The 24667-nt window shown below is 39.8% G+C and overlaps 1 protein-coding gene across 1 annotated transcript in view; it reads left to right on the plus strand.

Moving 5' to 3' along the window:
- TGS1 (trimethylguanosine synthase 1) overlaps nucleotides 1–24667 on the plus strand; it is a 54895-nt gene that overhangs the window by 26158 nt on the left and 4070 nt on the right. The window contains exons 9-12 of the mRNA XM_002819088.5: nucleotides 2547–2696; nucleotides 5030–5173; nucleotides 11268–11484; nucleotides 13419–13497. Coding sequence (XP_002819134.2) covers nucleotides 2547–2696; nucleotides 5030–5173; nucleotides 11268–11484; nucleotides 13419–13497 — 590 coding nt within the window. The remainder of the gene's footprint in view (nucleotides 1–2546; nucleotides 2697–5029; nucleotides 5174–11267; nucleotides 11485–13418; nucleotides 13498–24667) is intronic.

Consider the following 24667-nt stretch of genomic DNA (forward strand, 5'->3'; position numbering starts at 1 on the left):
TGTGTGTGTGTGTGGTTGATGATGGTCATGTGTTTTTGATAGCATGTTAATATAAAAAGTATTCAGAGCAGTCGGCTCTAATGAATAAACTGAGTAACATTTTCAATTTATGCACTTTTGTATTCTAATTTTTATAGCAAAAGTTCTTATATAGTTTAATAATGGTATTATGAAACCATTATATTTATTGTGATCCTTCATCATGTTTCTTTATTTATTACTATGGAAAATAACTTATTTGAGTCTTGATTTTTTTTTTCTTAGTGCAAGTGTGGGTGCATGTGTATGTGTGATCTTTTTATCCCATATTTCTTTACATTCTAAACAGCATACCTACAGTAGTTTACATTTCTTTTATTATCAATGTTATAATAACTGATGTTCATATGACATTTGTAGGTTTGTGAAATGCTTTTATGTGTCTTATTCTCATTTAATCTGTAAGGTAGCCCAGGCAAGTAGGTGGAATTATTTTCCATTCTGTAAATACAGAAAGTAAAGCTGAGAGAAATTTAAAAATTAGCCCTAGTAAGTGGCATAGCTAGGACTCATTACCAGCTTCTCCAATTGCTAAGTCCCATTTTCCTGCACTATCCCACTTCCATAAACACCAATTCTCATGATACTGGTTGTTCTTACCTGGGGTAGTACCACCTTCACAGGGGCATTTGGAGGATGCTGGTTGTTAGAATGACATTAGGAATTCTGGCATTTAATACTCAGTTACTTAATGTTAGGTCATATACAGGATGGTCTTGCACAACAAAGAATTATTCCACCCACAATGTCATTATACCCCCTGTTGAGAAATAATCACCTCACTTTGCTGTTGGTGACACTTGTTTGGGGATGGGGAGATCTGACCTTACTGAATCATGATGACACTTTTTACTATTTACAATGATCAGATGAACATATTAGGACATAGCCCTATCCTTGAGGACCATTTGAGTGTGTAATGGAGTCTTATTCTTTGTTAGCCATCATCTCTTGTTTTTATACCTAACTGTGAAAAAAGTCTCATCTTTCTATGTTGTTGCTTCTAATTTGCTGAAGACTGAAACCAAATAACCAAACTGATAAAAATTATTTAAGGAAAAAATCACTCTCTGAATGAATGAGATCCTTTTCCATGGAATGGATCTAGTGACCCTTGTTTCAGGTTCTCAGATGCCATGTGACTTCGATGTGGCTGACAGCTAGAGCCTAATCTAGTCCTTAATAGAAAGGAAATGTTTAGATTTCTATAATTCACCACATAAAGCAGTGTCTTGGCTAACAGAAGTAATAACTTTTATGTCTATAGCAGTATTTCTACATATTTCCTATCACTGCTGTGAATTAAGTTAGTAAAACACCGCTCACTAACTCATTCATTCATTCTTTTTTTTTTTTAGACAGAGTCTTGCTCTGTTGCCCAGGCTGGAGTGCAGTGGCGCATTCTCAGCCTGGTTCAAGCAATTCTCCACCTCCCAGGTTCAAGCGATTCTTCTGCCTCAGCCTCCCGAGTAGCTGGGATTAGAGGCGCCTGCCACCATGGCCAGCTAATTTTTGTATTTTTTTTTAGTAGAGATGGGGGTTTCACCATGTTGGTCAGGCCGATCTCGAACTCCTGACCTCCGTGATCTACCTGCCTCAGCTTCCCAAAGTGCTGGGATTATAGGCATGAGCCTCTGCGCCCAGCCCCATCATTCTTTTTTTTTTTTTTTTTTTTTTGAGACAGAGTCTTGCTCTGTGGCCCAGGCTGGAGTGCAGGGGCGCAATCTCAGCTCACTACAAGCTCTGCCTCCCGGGTTCGTGCCATTCTCCTGTCTCAGCCTCCTGAGTAGCTGGGATTACAGGCACCTACCACCACGCCTAGCTGATTTTTGTATTTTTAGTAGAGATGGGATTTCACCATGTTGGTCAGGCTTGTCTCAAACCTCTGACCTGCCTCAGCCTCCCAAAGTGCTGGGATTACAGGTGTGAGCCACCTCGCTCAGCCCACTCATTCCTTTTATAGGAATTAATAATTGGAGTTTAGGCCTGGCGCAGTGGCTCACACCTGTAATCCCAGCACTTTGGGAGGCCAAGGCGGGTGGATCACGAGGTCAGGAGATCAAGACCATCCTGACTAACACGGTGAAACCCCATCTCTACTAAAAATACAAAAAATTAGTGGGGCGTGGTGGCGGGCACGGTGGTGGGCGCCTGTAGTCCCAGCTACTCGGGAGGCGGAGCTTGCAGTGAGCCGAGATCGCACCACTGCACTCCAGCCTGGGCGACAGAGCCAGACTCCGTCTCAAAATAAATAAATAAATAAATAAATAATTGGAGCTTAAAGAGCCTTGGTTACTTTCCCAAGCTTACAAAGCCAATAAGTAGCAAAATGCTGGTGGTGATTGAAGCCAGTGGCGTTTCCATCAGGCTCTCCTGTTTCTCTGGGCGTGTCATTATATACATGTTCTGCTTATAATTATTTGATGTGGCTTCATTTTTAGATAAACTCACCTATGATACAAATTTTTTTCTTAGTGAGTATCTATATTCTTTATATTTTATTTTAGCTGAAGTGAAAAAGAAGAAGAACAAGAAGAAGAACAAAAAGGTGAATGGTCTGCCTCCTGAAATAGCTGCTGTTCCTGAGCTGGCAAAATACTGGGCCCAGAGGTACAGACTCTTCTCCCGTTTTGATGATGGGATTAAGTTGGACAGAGGTAAAGTATATGTGTATTTTTTAGCTTTATTTTGAAACCATTTCAAACTTAAAAAGAAAGTTGTAAGAATAATACAGGGAGTGTTCATATCCCCTTTACCTAGATTCAGCTATTTTCAACATTTTGCCCCATTTACGTTCTCATTCTCTCTCCGTATGTATGTGTGTGTATCTTTTTCTGATCAGTACTTAACACACATCATGCTCATACTCCTTAATACTTTAGTGTATATTTGCTAAGAACAAGTATATTTTTGTTTAAAATAGTAAATTATCAACTTAACATTGTTCCAATATTATAATCTACAGTTTATACTCTAATTTCATTAATTGTCCTAATCTTGTCCTTTATCACGTTTTTTTTTCCTTCCAGTATAGGATCATGTATTATTGCATTTGTTTTTCAAGTTCTCTAGTTGCCTTTAATGTGGAATCTTTCCTTAGCCTTTTTTGTCTTTCATGACTGACATTTTTCAAAGGATCAATGGCCATTTATTTTATAGGATGTCCTTCAATTTGGGTATATATGTGTATGTGTGTGTGTGTGTGTGTGTGTGTGTGTGTGTATTTTTAAAATTTCAGACTTGGGTTTAATCTGTATTTGTAGCATGTTAGGATAGATAGCAAAAGCAATTGATAAATTATTAAAGAGAAAACCTGATGAAGAAATATCTAGTGCAGAAAGATACAATTTAATGAATTAACTTCGCAAATTTTGAATTTTTTCTCCAGCTTTCCTGCTGTGATCTGCAACAACTTACTTAACTCAGTCTTGCAGACTGATGTTCGTTTTCATATTGGAGTTACCTAAATATTAGTTTTTATTAACTATCAAAATCAGAAGTTCTTGATCTATGATGGAATTTCAGGGGTTCTCTGACCCTTTTAAAACAATTTGCAAAATGCTGTGTATTGGAAAAAGTACGTAGGAATTTGTAAGGAGAAATAAGGCTGGAAAACACTTGCAATTCTATAAAAGTGTATATTCTTATTTTTCCAGTATTGTATTGAAGAGCCATTTAAAGTTTTGGTAAGGGGAGACAACAGGAATTTTAACACACATTATTTTTATTTATTTATTTTTCTTTTCTTTTCTTTTTATTTATTTATTTTTAATTTATTTTTTTATTTTTTTTTTGAGACAGGGTCTCACTCTGTCACCCAGGCTGGAGTACAGTGGGACAATCTCAGCTCAGCAACCTCCACCACCTAGGCTAAAGCAATCCTTATGCCTCCGCCTCCTAAGTAGCTGGGATTACAAGCAAGCACTACCATGCTTGGCTAATGTTTTGTAGAGACAGGGTTTTGCCATGTTGCCCAGGCTGCTCTCAAACTCCTGTGCTCAAGTGATCCACCACGCCCAGCCCAGCACATCATTTTGTTCAGATAATTGTCTTTCTGAAAAATGTAAATTTTTTCTACTAGGAAAGAAGGAGGTCAGTATTCTCTTTCCTCTAGAGTGGACACAGGACCTCATTTCTGACAATGATGAGGGCTCTGCTATTCCTCCTGTACTTCTGCAGCCCTATGGCCTTTTGCTATCCAGTTCCTTGCTTTTTCCGACCCTTAAAAAGCATGCAGTTTTGGCCAGGCATGGTGGCTCATGCCTGTAATCCCAGCACTTTGGGAGGGTGAGGCAGGCAAATCACTTGAGGCCAGGAGTTCAAGACCAGCCTGGCTAACATAGCAAAACTCTGTCTCTCCTAAAAATACAAAAATTGGCTGGGCATGGTAGCATGTGCCTGTATTCCCAACTACTCAGGAGGCTGAGGCATGAGAATTGCTTGAACCCAGGAGGCGGAAGTTGCAGTGAGCCAAGATTATGCCGTTGCACTCCAGCCTGGGCAACAGAGCAAGACACTGTCTCCAAAAAAAAAAAAAAAAAAAAAAAAATGCAGTTTTTTCTGGAGTGTCCAATACAAATCCAGGCTATTGCTTCAACCTTAGGAGTGAAATAATTGGGAAACTCAGTTGAGTGTGGGGGAGCTAGCCAATTAGAGCAGCTAGTTCTCTATTTTCCACAGGAGTCAGTAGTTAAAGCCTCAAAGAGAAACATCAAAATTGTAATTCAGTTATTGGAAAGATGGAGGTATACAGTATTACAAGAGAATTAGGTTAAGAATTGAGGTCATCATTTCTGTGGAAATTGGGAATGGTACTGCTTTTTTTAACAAGCTTTGAATTTTTTTCTTTAAAACTGGGTGATTTATAATTTTTTAAAAAGGGAAACTAAGCTTTTTAAAAGTATGTAAGATATAGTAATGTTTGCTATGTTTATGCCTGCCTTGGCTTCTTGAAATTGAACATGCTAACACAAATACTCTTCCTTTGCAGAAGGCTGGTTTTCAGTTACACCCGAGAAGATTGCTGAACACATTGCTGGCCGTGTTAGTCAGTCCTTCAAGTGTGACGTTGTAGTAGACGCATTTTGTGGAGTTGGAGGAAATACCATTCAGTTTGCCTTAACAGGAATGAGAGGTAATTAGCCATCAATGGAAGAGAACTATTTTATGTCCAGTTAATTCAGTAAATGTTTCCATTTTGCTACAACCTATCTTACTGAGATTTAGTATAATTAATAATTTAATATGGAATGATATAAAATAATAGCATATATTAAGCATATACTTTGTATTGCATACTGGTGTAAATGCTTCCTACAGTTGACCCTTGGACAATACAGGTTTAAACTGCATGAGTCCACTTACACCCAGATTTTTTTCAGTAAATATATTGGAAAATGTTCTGGAGATTTGTGACAATTAAAAAAAAGAAACTCACAGATGAATCCCCTGTAACCTAGATACATTGAAATAATTTAAAAGGTAGGAATGTCATGAATGCATGAAACATAGGTAGATACTAGTTTGTTTTATCATTTACTACCATAAAATATGCACAAATCTGTTATAAAAAGTTAAAATTTGCCTGGTCATGGTGATTCATGCCCATAATTCTAGCAATTTGGGAGTTAGAGGCAGGAGGATCACTTGAGGCCAGGAGTTTGAGACCAACCTGGTCTCTAGGAAAAATTTTAAAAATTGGCCAGACGTAGTGGCTTACCCCTGTAATCCCGGCACTTTGGTAGGCCAAGGTAGGCGGATCACCTGAGGTCAGGAGTTCGACACCAGCCTGGCCAACATGGTGAAACCCCATCTACTAAAATTACAAAAATTAGCTGGGCATGGTGGCATGCATCTGTAATCCCAGCTACGGGAGGCTGAGGCAGGAGGCTCGCTTGAACCTAGGAGGCAGAGGCTACAGTGAGCCGAGATCATGCCACTGCACTCCAGCCTGGGCAGCAGAGTGAGACTCCGTCTTAAAAAAAAAAAAGAGAAAATTTAAAAATTAGCAAGGCATGGTGGTGTGTGCCTATAGTCCCAGCTACTCAGGCTGAGATGAGAGGATGACCTGAGCCCAGAAATTGCAGGCTGCAGTGAGCTGTGATTGCACTACTGCACTCTAGCTCGGGCAACAGAGTAAGACCCAGGCTCTTAAAAAAAATTGTAGGCCGGGCACGGTGGCTTATGCCTGTAATCCCAGCACTTTGGGAGGCCGAGGCAGGCCAATCACCTGAGGTGGGGAGTTCGAGACCAGCCTGACCAACATGGAGAAACCCCATCTCTACTAAAAATACAAAAATTAGCCGGGTATGGTAGCGTGTGCCTGTAGTCCCAGCTACTCAGGAGGCTGAGGCAGGAGAATCGCATGAACCCGGGAGGTGGAGGTTGCAGTGAGCCAAGATCATGCCAACTGCATTCCAGCCTGGGCAACAGAGCGAGACTCCACCTCAAAAAAAAAAAAAAAAAGAAAAAAGAAAAAAAAACCTACCTTATCAATAAATATAGTACTGTAAATGTATTTTCCTTATGATTTACTTAGTAACAATTTTTTCTCTGTTTCTTTATTTTAGTAATACTACATATAATACATACAATGTACAAAATATGTGTTAATTAACTGTTTACATTATTGATGAGGCTTCAGGTCAACAGTAGGCTATTAAAAGTTAAGTTTGGGGAGTCCAAAATTATACACAGATTTTTGACTTCACAAGAGGTCAGGGTTCCTAATGTCCGTCTTAAGGGCCAACTATATGTATTAATTTATTTAATCAACAATCTTGTGAATTATGTCTTACTGTCTATGTTTCACAGATAAACTGAGACATAAAGAGATGAAATAACTTGCCCAAGATTATAGTGACACACCTAATAACTTGAAGCCAAGATCATAGTATTTTATAAAACCAAAAATACCAAAACGGGAGAGTATTGAACAGTGGACAGGGACTTTGGCACTCACTATCTTTATGACTTTGGACATCACTTAACCTTAATTTATTTATTTATTTTTTTATTTTTTTTAAGACAGTCTCGCTCTGTCGCGCAGGCTGGAGTGCAGTGGCGTGGATCTTGGCTCACTGCAAACTCCGCCTACCGGGTTCATGCCATTCTCCTGCCTCAGCCTCCCAAGTAGCTGGGACTACAGGCCCCGGCAACCATGCCCGGCTAATTTTTTGTATTTTTAGTAGAAACGGGGTTTCTCCGTGTTAGCCAGGATGTTCTCCATCTCCTGACCTCGTGATCCGCCCGCCTCGGCCTCCCAAAGTGCTGGGATTACAGGCATGAGCCACCGTGCCCGGGCATTTAACCTTAATTTAAAGGAGACCTTGAATTTAGACGACCTCTGTGACACCTTTCAAAAAGCTTTAAATTTCAGAGACTAAAAATTATTTAAATATTACCTCATCGTCGTATAATATTTGTTGCTTGACTTTGGGATCACAAGAAAGAAAACCCCTCCCACTGTGTAACTGCCAGTAACTGTGTCAAGTAGGTAATGTGCTTTTCCCCAGGGAAAAAAATGGGTTGAAGAAGTTGAACATTCTGCCCAAACTGATATAGCTGGGTCATAAAGCAGGGGGTTTTTTTTTTTTGCTTTTTTCTTGTGTTTGTTTTGTTTTTGAGACAGGGTCTCACTATATCACCCAGGCTAAAGTGTAGTGGCATGATCAGGACTAACTGCAGCCTTGACTTCCCGGGCTCAAGTGTTCCTTCCATCTCAGCCTCCCAAGTAGCTGAGACTACAGGCACGTGCCACCATGCCCTGCTAATTTTTTTTTAATTTTTGTATAGACAGGATCTTGCTATATTCCCCAGGCTGGTCTTAAACCCCTGGCTTTAAGCAGTCCTCCCCTTGGCCTCTAAAAGTGCTGGGATTACAGGCATGAGCCACCACACTGAGACAAGAAGCAGAGTTTTCATTTAGTTTTCATTCTGAAGATGCATATTTTTAAATATCTTCATATTATACATATCAATGATAGTTTCATTTCAACAGATTTCTACTGAATCTTATTAATTTATATGAAGTTAATGTTAAGTAGGAAAGTGTAATATGGTTTTGGAAAGCACGTAGTAGCTGTAGAAAAAACAGACTCAGTCCTCGCTCGGTCTAGTCAGAGAAACTGACTTTAATCAAATTGCACTGAAAATGATCTTATTGCCTTACCATTACATAGATTTTTAAGGTCAGTGCTGATGAAATGTGGCCCCTGTTTTAATACTCCTATGCTCCAAGGCATGATATTTGCTAACTTTACATGGTATCCTGATAGCCTAGAGACAAGCTACTTTCATACTTTCATATTTATGAGAGTAGTGGTTATTTTCCTTTTTCCTTGAATTCACTATTTACTATCAAAATTCTTCTCAGACTTTGCCAGATAAGCCATTCCTATGGGCTAAAATCAATATTTATTGCCTAAAAAGATGGTTTTTCCTTAAAAGTTGTAAAATCTATCTTCATTTTGGCCTTATATCATAACACGATGATTAAAACACCTGCTCCCTGATAAAGTAGCAAAGAAATCTGAAAATTTTTCTCAGATTACTCAAATTGTCTATATGTAGGTATGTATTTCTTTCTTTTTCTTTTTTTTTTGAGATGGAGTCTTGCTCTGTCGCCCAGGTTGGAGTGCAGTGGCGCATTCTCAGCTCACTACAACCTTCGCCTCCCGGGTTCAAGTGATTCTTCTGCCTCAGCCTCCCAAATAGCTGGGACTACAGGGGCCTGCCACCACGCCCAGCTAATTTTTTGTATTTTTAGTAGAGATGGGGTTTCACCATGTTGGCCAGGGTGGTCTCGAACTCCTGACCTCAGGTGATCCACCCAACCTCGGCCTCCCATAGTGCTGGGATTACAGGCATGAGCCACAACCCCTAGCCCGTAGATTTGTATTTCTGTGAGTATAGATCTTTTGCCAAGGCTTTCTGTATTTAGTGCACATTTACTAAAGGAAGATGTCTAATATGGGTCCCAAGCTAAAGGGACTCACCCTTAGAGATTGCCAGCCTCTGGGGAAAAAAGGAGGCAGACAGCAAACCCCATGGCCTTCCCAGTGCTGTCATGACCTAACTTCTACCTTTGCAGCATGTGGGACTGGAAACTCTGGAACCCTCCAGCACGTTCAGGGTAGTGGGGTCCCATAATTTGCCCCCCAAACCAGAAGTGGTAATTCACAGGTGTTCCATGAATGTCAGTTATCAGTACTCCTCCTAGTATCCCCGTAGGATAGTTGAGCTAATGACATTATGGCAAGGAATTCAAAACAGTTAAAAGTATAATTGATTTAGTGTGTTTGTGTATACATATGTAAGTATACACATAATCAATTACACTTAACTGTTTTGAGTTCCCTATCATAATGTATGTTCATGTGTGCTTATATACACATTCATATAATCAATTATGCTTGAACTGTATGTGTATTTATACATTTACATATATACGCAACATACATACAAAAAGATGGCATTGCATATAGTTGAGGTTATTCCTTTGTGCCAGATTTATTTCCACTCAGATAGTTGCTGTCTGTGCATAACTAAAGGGTTAGGGAATCTGTAAAGTTTTGCATATTGCTGTTGTTAAAGATATCTTTCCCTTTTGTATGTATTCCAGTAGTTTAGCAACAGTACTGCCTGGTAGAACTTTTTGTGATGACTTATATGTTCTATATCTGTGCTGTCCAATATGATAGCCAGCTGGTAGCCACATGTGGCTATTAAGCTGTCGAGGTGTGCTAGTGTGGCTGAGGATTAACATTTGTCAGCATTTTTTTTTTTTTTTTTTTTGGCAATTGTGGGGTGCAGGTGTTTCGCTCTGTCACCCAGGCTGGAGTGCAGTGGCACAGTCTCAGCTCACTACAACCTCCTCCTCCCAGGCCCAAGTGATTCACTTAAACCTCCTGAGTAGCTGGGACTGCTGGCACATGCCACCCCACCTGGCTAATTTTTTGTGTTTTTGATAGAGATGGGGTTTCGAACTCCTGAGCTCAAGGGATCCACCCACCTCAGCCTCCCAAAGTGCTGGGATTACAGGCATGAGCCACCGTGCCCAGCCAGCATTTCTTTTATGTGATAGATTGAATGCTTCCATTCTTATTAGGCCTAAAAACAAAGTCTGCCTCCAAAGGAAATACCGATGAAAATAGGATTAACTGAATAGATTTGATGTTGAAAGTCACTTTTTCTTTTGAATTTTTAGTATTGTCAGCATATCTTTCCATCTGTCTCTGAACTATAAATGTAACAGACTGAGCAACTGAAAAGAATCTTTCCTCTTACAAATGTGAATGTTTATTTAGAACAGGAAAAACAGCATTGTAAATGTATGATTTTGCAATATGTTATAATTGGTGCTTATATTTATTGTTCAAGTGATTTAGCACATTATTTCTCAAAAATGTTAACAAATTTGGAAACTAGCATTTTCTGGAAAACAACTACATTTCCATGACAACCACGCTGTAAGCGTAACGGTTCCACTTAGCCCTTTCAAATAGAGAATACTGCCATTAACACAGTAGTGCACATGCAAGTGTACTTTGAGTAGTTTACTGCAAAACATGGATAGGCTAAAATTAAATTATGTCTATGTTGCTAATTATAAAATTGGAATAAAGTAAATGAAAGTCCATTTGGTGGAAACATAATGTTATCTGTTTCCTCTACCTAAAATGTTTCATTAAACATTATCGGCAGGTGTTTTTACATTTCTTCTTCATCACTTGGCTACATAAGTTTGTAAAAATGTGTTTTATTTTGGTTTTCCTTAGAAGTTGTCGAATTTGTGTTCGTTTGGGCATTGCTGCGTTTTGAGGAAGTTTGTCTTTTCCAAAACCTAGCATCACAGGCTGTCCATACAGTCAGTGACCTTTTCAAGTGTTTTCCTACTCAGGCTGTAGCACAGCACAATGGTGGCCACATATTTGGCACTCAGCAGATGTTTTGTGGCAAGTATTGCCACTTGGTTAGGAAAAGCTGTAGAATGAGACAAGAAAGCCAAGTCCTTCAGTCACATTTTATTGGTACAACACAGTGAATCTTTCTAATTTAAATAAAAAATTTAAACTGAAGTCTATATCTCGGGTATATGTGGCCAAATGTCTCCTCCTCTTTAAAAAGAGTTCTTACACAGAAGATGACAGACTATTCAAAAGACAAATTATCGTATATAAGTAATAATCAGTGTCAATTAACTCGTTTTTTTCTTTTCCCATTTTTAGTGATTGCCATTGATATCGATCCTGTTAAGATTGCCCTTGCTCGTAATAATGCAGAAGTTTATGGGATAGCAGATAAGATAGAGTTCATCTGTGGAGATTTCTTGCTGCTGGCTTCTTGTTTAAAGGCTGATGTTGTGTTCCTCAGCCCGCCTTGGGGAGGACCAGACTATGCCACTGCAGAGACCTTTGACATTAGAACGATGATGTCTCCTGATGGATATCCTTTGGAAGTCTTAAGAGTTTACTGAAACAATGATTGTGGAAAGAAAGGAGCATCAGAGTGAGAGAAAGAGGGAGTGTGGGTGGGTGGGCAGGGTGGCTCACATTTGTAATCCTAGCACATTGGGAGGCTGAGGCAGGTGGATCACCTGAGGTCAGGAGTTTGAGACCAGCCTGGCCAACATGGTGAAACCCCGTCTCTACTAAAAATACAAAAATTAGCCAGGCATGGTGGCACATGCCTGTAATCCAGCTACTCGGGAGGCCGAAGCACGAGAATTACTTGAACCCAGAAGGCAGAGGTTGCAGTGATCTGAGATCACGCCACTGCACTCCACCCTGGGCGACAGAGTGGGACTCTGTCTCAAAAGAGAGAGAGAGATTGGCCAGGCACAGTGGCTCACACCTGTAATCCCAGCACTTTGGAAGGCCGAGGCAGGCAGACCATGAGGTCAGATCGAGACTATCCTGGCTAACACAGTGAAACCCCATCTCTACTAAAAATACAAAAAATTAGCCAGGCATGGTGGCACGCGCCTGTACTCCCAGCAACTCAGGAGGCTGAGGCAGGAGAATCACTTGGACCTGGGAGGCCGAGGTTGCAGTGAGCTGAGATTGCGCCACTGCACTCCAGCCTGGGCAACACAGCGAGACTCCATCTCAAAAAATAGGGAGAGAGAGAAATTAGTGAAGAGAGGGAGTATTACCTAACAGCATTTGATAAATTCTAGTTTATTTTACATAAAAAGCAGGTATATAAAAATTATGTGGGGATCCATCTCCAAAAGTAATGACAAATATGAGGTCATATTTCCCTTGCTTGCTATTCGATTTTACCATTATAAAACAAGGACTAGAACACATACATTGGAGTTACTGTCTTGTGAATTGGTAATTTCCTCAAAAAGTATCCCTGGAGTTTGTCAGTAACCATTCTATAACTCTTCAATTCACACTGATGCTGGCTAATTTGCTGTGTATCTTCACATTTTTCCTGTTACTCTTCCAAGATGTCAAAGCAAACCCTTATTTCATAGCGTAACGTTTGTTTGTCGCTTTCGCCACCTGCCACTCCACCGTAATCATCTGTTTCACTCTTAACAGGAAACATATTTCTAAATTGCTATTAAAATTTAGAGTGTACTCCAGAGTATGCTGGCTCACGCCTGTACTCCTGGCACTTTGGGAGGCCGAGGCGGGCAAATCACTTGAGGTCAGGAGTTCAAGACCACCCTGGCCAACATGGCTGAACCCCATCTCTACTAAAAATACAGAAATTAGCAGGGCATGGTGGTGGGCACCTGTAATCTCAGCTACTCAGGAGGCTGAGGCTGGAGAATAGCTTGAACCTGCCACTGCACTCCAGCCTGGGTGACAGAGCAAGACTCTGTCTCAAAAAAAAAAAAAATTACAGTGTAAATTAGCTGGGTGTGTGGTGGTACATGACTGTAATCCTGTAGTCCCAGGTACTCGGGAGGCTTAGGCATGAGGATCTCTTGAACCCAGGAAGAGGTTGCAGTGAACTGAGATTGCGCTACTGCACTCCAGCCTGGGCAGCAGAGCCAGACCCTGTCTCAAAAATAAATAAGCAGAGCCAGACTCTGTCTCAAAAATAATAAAATTAAAAATTAAAAAATAAAATTTAGAGTGTAGACTGCAATGGCCATGGTTACTTTATTCTGACTCTTGCCTAGTACCTACCACTAGGATAATTGAAATCGATTTAACTGTCAGTCTTTGAATTATCGAGACAATATGTTGCTGAATTACAAAATTTTGTATGTAATTCTCTTTTAGGTTCCATTAGAGGGTTTAAGTTTTTGCCTTTTAGCTACATTTTGAAATACATTTGAGTTACGATAAGTAAAACGCATCTCTTTCTGATTAGAAATTAGCTGCTGTTTTCATTATTTTTCCTTAACTGCTGTCCACCTTTGAAATTTTCAGACTTTCCAAGAAGATCACTAATAATATTGTTTATTTTCTTCCAAGAAATGCTGATATTGACCAGGTAAGCCATTACTGAAAAACTTCCATGAGTTTCTGTCTTAACTGTTACAAGTACGGTAAAAGATACAGGACATTTCCTTACCAGAGAATGTGTTTATGAGAAGTCCCTGACTCACTGACTATTCATAGAAAGCTGGAAGTATCTGGAAGTTAGATCCACGTCTATTACATCGTCTTCATTTCCATAGCTCCTGGCATACATAGACACAAATAGAGCACTCTAGGCTTTGACTAAGACATATTGAAAGGATGATTGAATGTGTTGTGCTTCAAATGCTGCATAAACTAGCCTTTTTTTATTTGTTTCAGCCTGGGCAACAGAGTGAGACTGTCTCAAAAAAAAATAGAGAGATTTGATGATATCTTTATTTCATGTTGTTGTTGATTTTTCTACAAACACTTACTACATATCTGCTTTGTGCCAGATACTCTTGAAAATCATTTATCTTTCATATTCTGAATTTCACTGTAATGTTGCTAACTGGGTTTTTCCTTTCTCTCTTATTTGATACTCTCAGAACTAGCCCTAGTATTCTGATGTTTTTGTGTTTTTTATTCAGGAGATGCTATCTCCATTATTTCTTCAACTATGTTCTCATTGTCTTTTTTCCTTTCTCTGGGACATCTATTATAAGAGAATGTTAGTCTTTCCTATCTATATTTTCTAGTGTTTGTCCCTTCCTTTTTCCTTCTACATTACCTCTATCAGGTTTTCCAACTCAGGCATGTCTATTCTATTATGAAGTCCAATTTATCTTTCTTCATTGTGTTGCCTGTGCTTTAGAGTTTTATAGTTTTTGCTGAGTAGTACTTTTTTTGTTGTTGTTTTTGTTTTTTTTTTCTTTTGAGACCATCTCGCTCTATCACCCAGGCTGGAGTGCAGTGGCCCAAACACGGCTCACTGCAGCCTCAACTAACTGGGCTCAAGCAGTGCCCCCACCTCAGCCTGCCAAGTAGCTGGGACCACAGGTACACAGCACCATGCCCAGCTAGTTTTTTTATTTTTTATAGAGATGAGGTCTCACCATGTTGCCCACACTGGTCTCAAAATTAAAGGCTTAAGCAATCCTCCTGCCTCAGCCTCCCAAAGTGCTGGGATTATAGGTGTGAGCCACCACACGCAGCTGGGTAGCTTTTTTAAAAAACTACTGATACTGTAGTCCACTGGGAAAGATTCTCTGTTTTCTAGGATGAGGCCCGAAAGTTAATTTTTAAACTGCCCAAAGTGGTTGTAATGTGCTCCAGAGTTGAGATTCTCTGGGTTAAAAGAAGAGTAAATGAAATTAACAAGCCTGAGCTCTTAATGTTAAGCAATGAAATTAGATCTTGCTGCCTTTCATCTGTTTATGATCCATTGTGTCTAAACATTAGGCCTCCCAAAATATTAATAGTATGTGTTATACCAGTTATAAGAAAAAGGGGCTGAGTGTGATGGCTCAGACCTGTAATCCCAGCACTTTGGGAGGCCAAGGCGGGCAGATCACTTGAGGCCAGGAGTTGACCAGCCTGGCCAACATGGCAAAACCCCATCTCTACTTAAAAAAAAAAAATATATATATATATATATATATATATATATATGTACGTACACACAAATTAGCTGGGCATGGTGGCGGTGCACCTGTAATCCCAGCTGCTCGGCAGGCAGAGGTTGCAGTGAGCCGAGATCGCGCCACTGCACTCCAGCCTGGATGACAGAGTGAGACTGTCTAAAAAAAAAAGAGAGAAAGAAAGAAAAAGGAACCATCTCTTTGCTTCATGAGTTTTCTGAATTAAATTTTATATTAAACACCAGGTATTTTATATCTGCTTCTCATATGATTCAGAGCTGCTTTCTAGACTGCCAGATAAGGTTGAGCCTAACCATTCCATAATTTCTGTTTTTCTCATATATGAATATTATGCTCCACATCGATGTGATCCTTACATTAAATGTAGACAGGCTCATTTGAGTACTTGAATAACGAGAGGAAATTCACTATTTATCATGCAATTTATGCTGATTAACTTTTTCTTTAACTTGTGTTTTTGGTTTATTTCAAAAACTTTCCAGAATTGGAGTTGGTGATTCATGTTTTTTGCCTCTAGAGGGAGTAATGACACTGGGGAATAATGAAACCAAGAAAGACTGATTAGATTTCAAGTGTATTAATTTTTTTGCTATCAAATTTTGATCAGATTACAGCGGGAAATCAACTTTTTTTAATGAAGAAAATGTATACATATGTAGGACCTTTTTAATGACAGGAGACTACTAAAAATTGAGAGAAATCACAGTTGCAAAGAAAATTGACTTTTTTGTTAAGGAACTTTTAGAATGTTACAACAACCTGAATTTGCAAATGGTTTGGGTTCCCAAGTGTGTCACGGTCTGCTGTTTGAAACTCAGGCTGCATTTTTCTCATATGAAGGACAGTTAATTTCCCATCCAGGGAGATTGTACTCTTAGATAATATTTATATCATCCTAAACAGCATGGACTCAATACAAATACAACTTATCTCAAATATTTCCATGTAAGAGATGATGCTAATTGTTTCCTGTATCTAGTGAAATGTTTTCCTAGGTCCCTTATTACCTCAATCTTCTATTCCTTTTTTCTGTTTGGAGATGATTCCAAGACATGCATTTCTTGCTAAGAACTGAGTAATTTAGAAAAATATCTTTTTGTGAGAGGCTCTTTGGAGGTAAGGTATATACCTTACTCTTGAAATTGCTGTTGAAACCCAAGGACTAATTTTTATTTATTTATTTATTTATTTATTTATTTATTTATGGAGATAGGGTTTCTCTCTGTCACGCAGACTGGAGTGCAGTAGCATGATCATAGCTCACTGCAACCTCAAACTCCTGGGCTCAAGTGATCCTCCTGCCTCAGCCTTCTAAAGTGCTGGGATCTCAAATCCAATTCAGAAAGCCCAGAGTAAGCATATTTTATCTGCTTGATGCCTTTATCTTGCCATGCTTTCCTTTCTTTCTTTCCTTGGACAGCCAGAGAATTCCAGCTAATTCTAGCTTTGGATCTACCATGCTTCGCAAACATGAAAGGTTTCTCTCTTAAGTGGTAAGCCTATTGAACATATTAATAGATGGAAATCTCTGAACAGACAAGGACTTAGTCCTTCCCAAAGGAAGATGCAGGCAGCAATTATCAAACACCACCTTTGTGTGAAATCCTTGTGGGTGGAATCTCTGACATAAGGAGTCTTGTCTCAGCCCACGGCAGGAATGAAGAGAGGAAGTCTGCTGGTCTGTTTGATATGGCAGCTTCTCATCCTTGTTTAATTTTATAATTAGACATAAAACATCTAGTCTCAGAAAAGCGATAGCGTTTTTACTTTTCAGGTAAGATAATTTAAGTTACTTATCTTTATGTTATAGTATGTATCTTACCAATACAGAGAGCAGGGCAACATTAAGCAACATCCCTAAGAATTAATGTTTAAAAAATGAACTGTGTCATGTTAATTCCTGGCCTTTGTCTGGCAGACACACTCCACCCTTCCATGGCTTCCCCAGGCGCATGTCATGTAACATTTGGGAAAGACAAATCCTACCTTTTTTATTTCCTCATAAAGCGGAGAAGTTTACAAATTAACTAATACTTTAATAAACCCTAAGTATAAAATTGATGTTAGATTTAATAATGGGATTCATCTCTTTTTTTTTTTTTTTTTTTTTTTTGTTGAGACACAGTCTTGCTCTGTTGCCCAGGCTGGAGTGCAGTGGTGCAATCTCAGCTTACTGGGCTTACTGCAACCTCTGCCTGCTTCCGGGGTTCAAGCGATTCTCCTGCCTCAGCCTCCCAAGTAGTTGGGACTACAGGCGCACACCACCACGCCCAACTAATTTTTCTATTTTTAGTAGAGACAGGGTTTCACCACGTTGGCCAGGATGGTCTCGATCTCTTGACCTCGTGATCCGCCCGCCTTGGCCTCCCAAAGTGCTGGGATTACAGGCATGAGCCACCGCGCCTGGCCTTCATCTCTCCTTAGTTGGCAGAGTACTTGAGGCTCCAATTGTCTTTTTATATTTTGTTCTTTAATGTCTAGGAAGGGAAACGTTCCTCATTGTAACAGTCACTTCTAATACTTTATTTTGGTAGATAGGTAAGTAGGTGGATAGATAGGTCGATAGAAATGAGGTACTTATTTATAGATAATATTTCTAAAACTTACCATATATAAGAATAGAGTTGTAAGTATTTGAATAATGTAAGTATTTGAATTTGAATTTGAATAAATATGAAAAACTATTAGGTAATATTGTTATGTGGAAAATGTTTTAAATATAACTAAATTCAGTTTATTAGCATTTGTAGTGGTTTTGGCTAAATACAATAAAAATTTATCACAGATTTCTTTGCAAATATTCTAAGTAATTATAGTATCTGTGTATTTAATAAATAGAAGATTGGGTCCTAACTGGTTTCTAAATACTAGATTTTTTTAATTTGTGTCAAATTTTTCTGAATTAAGTTAATATAGTGGAAATCTAATCTAAGGGTAGCTCTCTCATAGAGGTAGAGAACATTAGTCCAGGTTTAGGAACCAGAAGCATGAGAGAATAAAAAGAAGGCTAAGAACTGGATTGGGCTTCTGGTACATGTTGGAATAGTAGACTCCAAACTAGTTACTTGAAAATAGCCTTTACAACTCAGAGCACTCCCAAGTGCGTTCATCCTACTACACTAACAATACCCTGCATTCATACACTATACATCTACAGCATGGGAGCTGGCATACACACTTAGGGTGTACAGTGTCCTCTTAGCCATTTCATTGACTCATCATGACATTCTGGAGCAGTGTGTCTCTGGAGCATCTGATTTCATTGAAGGCTATGGAGGTATGGTGATTTGCCTGGTCATTCTGCCACACAGCGACAGTGTTATTATACCTTGCTGTCTCCCACTGGCAGAATGTTCATTACCAAGAAGAAACAGATTTATCTGTTATCACAATATTAGCTCACCATGAGATTGGAGCAATAAGTAGAATTTGACTCTTTCAGTAACTGGTTACCAATTTTTTGTTTGAGACAGGGCCAGGCTGGAGGGCAGTGGTGTGATCACTGCTCTCTACAGCCTCCCAGACTGAAACGATTCTCCCACCTCGGTCTCCCGAGTACCTGGGACTACAGGTGTGAACCACCACACCCGGCTAATATTTATATTTTTTTGTAGAGATGGGGTTTCGCCATGTTGGCCAGCTGTTCTTCACCTCAGCATCCCGAAGTGCTGGGATTACAGGTGTCAGCCACCACGCCCAGCCTGATTCCCAGTTTTCTAGACCAACTCTGTTCTTGGTGAAATCACTGCTTAATCATACACTGCAATTCAGGATAAATATGTGATCAGTTCCTAATATTTACTAGCCAGCTTTTCCCTTGGGAAGTTTGCTGCTGCACAATTAGAGCAGAATCGTTTGTTCTTAAACTATATATATTGTCATGCTCTAGAGGGGTTGTGGAACTGATTGGCCTCATAGTTGACTTGGGAAGACACAAATGCAGCTTTGCTGAAATGCTTCTAAATATAGCTTGTATCTCCTTCACTACTGTGGGTAACTTTTCTCAGTAAATGATGGAGATAGAAATTAGAGGGATATCCAGCTCTTCTGGGCCACACATAGTGCTACCTGCCAGTCCTGTGCTGATAGCCTGTGCTTTCTGTAATTTGTTGAATTGAACAGTCTTCACATTTCCAGTATCTGGTTCTGAGAATGAGTGAAGGACAGAGCTTAGTGAACTGGTTGTTTTTGGGTTTTGGTGGGGTTTTTTCTTCTTTGGAGACAGAGCCTCGCTCTATCCACCAGGCTGCAGTACAGTGACATGATCACAGCTCACTGCAGCCTCAACCTCCCAAGCTCAAACAATCCTGCCTCAGCCTTCAGAGTAGCTGGAACCATATGAACGGGCCACCATGCCTGGCTAATTTTTTTATTTTTTGTAGAGACAGGGTTTCACCATGTTGCCCAGGCTAGACTTCTAGGCTAAAGCAATCTTTCTACTTCAGCCACCCAAAGTTCTGGGATTACAGGCATGAGCCACCATGCCCGGCCTGGTAGCCTCCTCTTAGGACACCAGTGTAGGTTAGCTTGTGATGCCTGGGAGATTTTTTTTTTTTTTTTTTTTTTTTTTTTTTGAGATGGAGTTTTGCTCTTGTTGCCCAGGCTGGAGTGCAATGGCCTGATCTCAGCTCACCACAACCTCTACTTCCCGGGTTCAAGCAATTCTCCTGCCTCAGCTTCCCAAGTAGCTGGGATCACGGGCATATGCCACTATGCCCAGCTAATTTTTTTTTTTTTTTTTTTTTTTAGTAAAGACGGGGTTTCTCCATGTTGGTCAGGCTGGTCTCGAACTCCCGACCTCAGGTGATCTGCCTGCCTCAGCCTCCCAAAGTTCTGGGATTACAGGCGTGAGCCACTGTGCCTGGCTGCCTGGGAGAATTTTTTTGACCTGCCACCAGGTGCTCCTGTTGATGATGGTGGCTTTAAGATTTATTTACTTAAGCATAGAAATCTCATTTCTGTTTACCATGTGCAGAGAAATGGAACTAATTTAATGAATATTTTTAAGTTTGAATGATGCCTGATTTTCTGCTGACTAAAAAATATTTTCTTCTTTCACCTCCCAGAGAACTTTTAATTACCAGAAATGTTTTGCCAACTTTGTTTTATTGTCGTGTGGTTATTAGTTGGATCTAGCAAAAGAAAAGAGGGACAAAAATAACTAGTGGCAAAGCACGTTCTTGGCTGTGTGATACAGCCAGTATTTCAGATGCTTGCTGCTGCTAGCATTGTATTTGACACAGATCTGAAGGCCACATAAAATGCTCTTTATTTTTACCTGGTACAATTATCTTCTAACCACATTTCTGCGTATCATAGACATAATCTCTTCCATGTAGTAATAGGGCATTTTTCAGCTCTCTGATGTTTCTGTGTCTTTCTTGTAATAAAGTGTATCTGTCATTAGTAATTATTATATATTCTTCCAGTAGGATGCAGTTGGGAGGTTATTTTCTCTCATTCGGTTATCATGCACTTTTACTTTAAATCCAGTTTCTCTTGAAAAAATGCAGTTTTGTTCCGGGCGCAGTGGCTTACTCCTGTAATCCCAACACTTTGGGAGGCCGAGGCAGGTGGATCACCTGAGGTCAGGAGTTTTGAGACCAGCCTGGCCAACATGGTGAAACCCTATCTCTACTAAAAATACAAAAATTAGCCAGGTGCAGTGGCGGGCGCCGGTAATCCCAGCTACTCGGGAGGCTGAGGCTGGAGAATCGCTTGAACCCAGGAGGCAGAGGTTACAGTGAGCCGAGATCATGCCACTGCACTCCAGCCTGGGCGATAGAGCCAGACTCATCTCAAAAAACAAAACAAAACAAAACAAAAAAAAGTGCAGTTTTGAATGGTTATTTGATGCTTAAATCTTCTGTGCTTTAACACCTTCATTGTGATCTTTTCTGTTTCTCCTTTCCCAGTCCCCAAAGAACAACTTTACTGCCTGATGTCAAATCTAGTCAGGAGTTCAGTCCTTAATTCTAGTTCTGGTCCAAATTAATTGGGATTTATTTTGGTAAAATTAATATATTTAGGTAATATGCCAAAAACGTGGAAAGTAATCCAGAGCCACTAATCTTTATCTGTTTGTACCTGCCGTTCTCCCTCTCTCTGTCCTTCCTACCCTCTCTTCCTCTCACAATTTATTAAATTCTAAGAAAGGGGAGGGAACCAAATAATATTTTATCAGCTAAACCTTCTAGTGAAAAATAAGGACAGCTAGAAATTAATGGCATTCGTTAAATTTGCCTGAAGCAAAGTTATTTGCTTGAACTACTAAATTTATAGTCTTTCCAACTCCAGAATCCTAACTTTTAACATATATGTAGTTGTGAAAATGTGAAAACGTACAAAAAGGCTAAAGTTAGAAATTATTCGTAATCAGAACACTTGAAAGTAACATGTTAAGTTTAAAAAAAAAAAATGGTTTCTAAACACTAAGTACATAAGAATTTTCTCACTATATTTTGTCACATAGATTCACCACCTTCTCCAGTATCAGGAACAATATTTGTTTTATTTGTCCATCATCTGACTCTCCCAACCAGAATGTAAAATTCATGGAGGTGGGGATTTTTTTGTTTTTTGCTATACTGCACTGCCTAGAACAGATACCTATAAGCTCTTAATAATAGTTATTGAGTAAAGTAATTTATGAACTCTTTTGCACAGACTTCAGAACTCATGATTTCTGAGAAAACTCCCATCTTACCTCCGTTTTTTATTTTAATCCCAAGCACCCACATCTAGACAACCCTCTGAAAGGTATTAAGAAAAACAAAACTACCCTACCTTCTCAGAAATTGGTTTTTATGTAATTCTATTTATGGCTTATATAAGAAATAATAACCATCAGCCGGGCACGGTTGCTCACGCCTGTAATCCCAGCACTTTGGGAGGCCGAGGTGGGCGGATCACGAGGTCAGGAGATCAAGACCATCCTGGCTAACACAGTGAAACTCCGTCGCTACTAAAAATACGAAAAATTAGTCGGGCATGGTGGCGGGCGCCTGTAGTCCCAGCTACTCGGGAGGCTGAGGCAGGAGAATGGCGTGAACCCGGGAGGCGGAGCTTGCAGTACTAGCCCAGATCGTGCCACTGCACTCCAACCTAGGTGGCAGAGCGAGACTCCAACCTAGGTGGCAGAGTGAGACTCCACCTCAAAAAATAATAATAATAATAACTATCTATATTTATAATACCTTTTTTTTTTTTCAAGTAAACTTCAGAAATGGTTTTTCTTTTCTTTAAAATGCTCTTTTAGGGAGATAGACAGTATTCCTATTTTTCGGATTTAGAAAGCCAAAAAAAGCCTATTTTAATGGCTTTCTTAACAACAACAAAATTGGCTTTTTTTTTTTTTTTGAGGCAGAGTCTCACTCTGTCGCCCAGGCTGGAGTGCAGTGGTGCGATCTCAGCTCACTGCAAGCTCCGCCTCCTGAATTCACGCCATTCTCTTGCCTCAGCCTCCGGAGTAGCTGGGACTACAGGCGCCCACCACCACCCCCGGCTAATTTTTTTGTATTTTTAGTAGAGACGGGGTTTCACCTTGTTTGCCAGGATGGTCTCGATCTCCTGACCTCGTGATCCACCCTCCTCGGCCTCCCAAAGTGCTGGGATTGCAGGCGTGAGCCACAGCACCCGGCCTAAAAATGGCTTTTTAAATTAATGCAGCAAATTAGTGGTAGAACTGTAGATTTTTAAGTTATTTGTTAAAGGGCACAGCAGCAATGCTACATTTGAGTTATATCTCAACTCAAAGAAAAACTATTGTGAAAAAGTGATAAACTGTTCAAAATGACTTTTATTGGCTAAAGACAAAATAACTTTTTTTTTTTTTTTTGCCCTTTCTTGTAAAAAAAAAAAACCAGACTGGCATAAAGATACCAAAATAGAATTTAAAACATTTATTCCTAATAATTGCTACTCTGAGACTACTTTGCTATTTTTAAATTTCTAGTTTCACTTTAAGTATTCCTTACAAAAAAAAAATAGTAGGGGGGGTGCTTTTAATCATTATAAGGGATACTGTATTTGACTTATTTTCACATAATAATGTACCATAGAATGACTGGTTGCTTCTTCCCTATTTCTGTGTCTGTGACTTTTTACATACTCACTGGAAATGCACAATAAATCTTCCCTTCTACCAGAAGCTGGGGTGGTATGCTTAATACCACTGAGATTACATTCTCTCAACCCTTAAAACCAAACCAGACTGACTGAGTGCCGCTCTTTACAAAATACACAACTATAATTTTGCTGATTACAGTTACAGAAAATGCTTGTTTCTCATTGTTTATGCCTGTCCCTAATACTTTGGGTGTCCTTTTTTCTATTGCTGTGTCTTCTATTCTCTGATTGCCAGGGCTCTCCACTGCATTCTCCCTTCTCTTGATCTTTCCTCTTAGTACCCTGAAAAACTGATCTCTGGTGAAGTAATCATGAGTTAGAAAGCAACATATTTGCTATTTAAAAGATTTCTGAGAGGTTGGGTGAAAAAAGTACTGAACCAAAACAAAACCTTATCTGTATAAGAACTTAGGGTGTAAAACATTACTAGTTTACAATGTACCAAGGTGAGTGCAAGCATTACTGTCTTGGAACAAAAGAATCTTTAGCAGCTAACTGCCCCATCCCCCTGTCAAATGCTGGTCATTTGGCTAGCATTCTTTAATGCTAACTGTGGAGGTGAGGAGGGAGCAATGCTTTCAGCTTCCTAATAAAGGAGTTAGTCACTATATTCTAGTAGACCTCATAAAGAGCAATGTATTTTTACCACAATTGTTGTAGAAAGCATTTAAAATACACAGAAGGGCAACAGGTAGAAGTGATCCAAGGTGGGAGAAAAGAAAGGAGACCAGTGAGAGAAGGAAAAGTCACTAGAGGCTAGACTCCTCATGAGAGTAGGGATCCTGGCCTGGATCAGAGCTAGGATTATGTAGAAGGTACTCAGTAAATACTGTTGAATGAATGAGAGAGAGGGTGAGATGCAGATGGTAAGATGAACAGGACAAAGGCTTTCAGGAAGGGGAAATCAGCTTTAAATATTTTTGTTAAGAAATAAACCTGGGGAGGAAGGAGGGTGAGAAAAATAGTAATAATATTTTAAAAATAAACCTAGGCCGGGTGCGGTGGCTTATAATCCCAGCATTTTGGGAGGCCGGGCCGAGCAGATCACCAGGTCAGGAGTTCGAGACCAGCCTGGCCAACTTGGTGAAACACCATTTCTACTAAAAAAGTACAAAAATTAGCTGGGCATGGTGGCATGCGCCTGTAATTCCAGATGCTCAGGAGGCTGAGGCAGGAGAATTGCTTGAACCTGGGAGGCGGAGGTTGCAGTGAGCCGAGATCGCGCCACTGAACTGTAGCCTGGGCAACAGAGTAGGACTCCATCTCAAAAAACAAAATAAATAAATAAATAAACATGACTTTGGGAGGCAGAGGTGAGAGGAATGCTTAAGACCAGGAGTTCAAGACAGGCTTGGGCAACAAAGTGAGACCCTGCCTCTAATGTTTAAAAATAAAAATTTTTAATAAACCGGATGTTTGGGAAGGATTTGTACATTTTTTTTCTTCCTCTGAGTTCTTTGCTATGGCATTGGA

Source organism: Pongo abelii, chromosome 7, assembly GCF_028885655.2.
Source record: "Pongo abelii isolate AG06213 chromosome 7, NHGRI_mPonAbe1-v2.0_pri, whole genome shotgun sequence".
NCBI lineage: Eukaryota > Metazoa > Chordata > Mammalia > Primates > Hominidae > Pongo > Pongo abelii.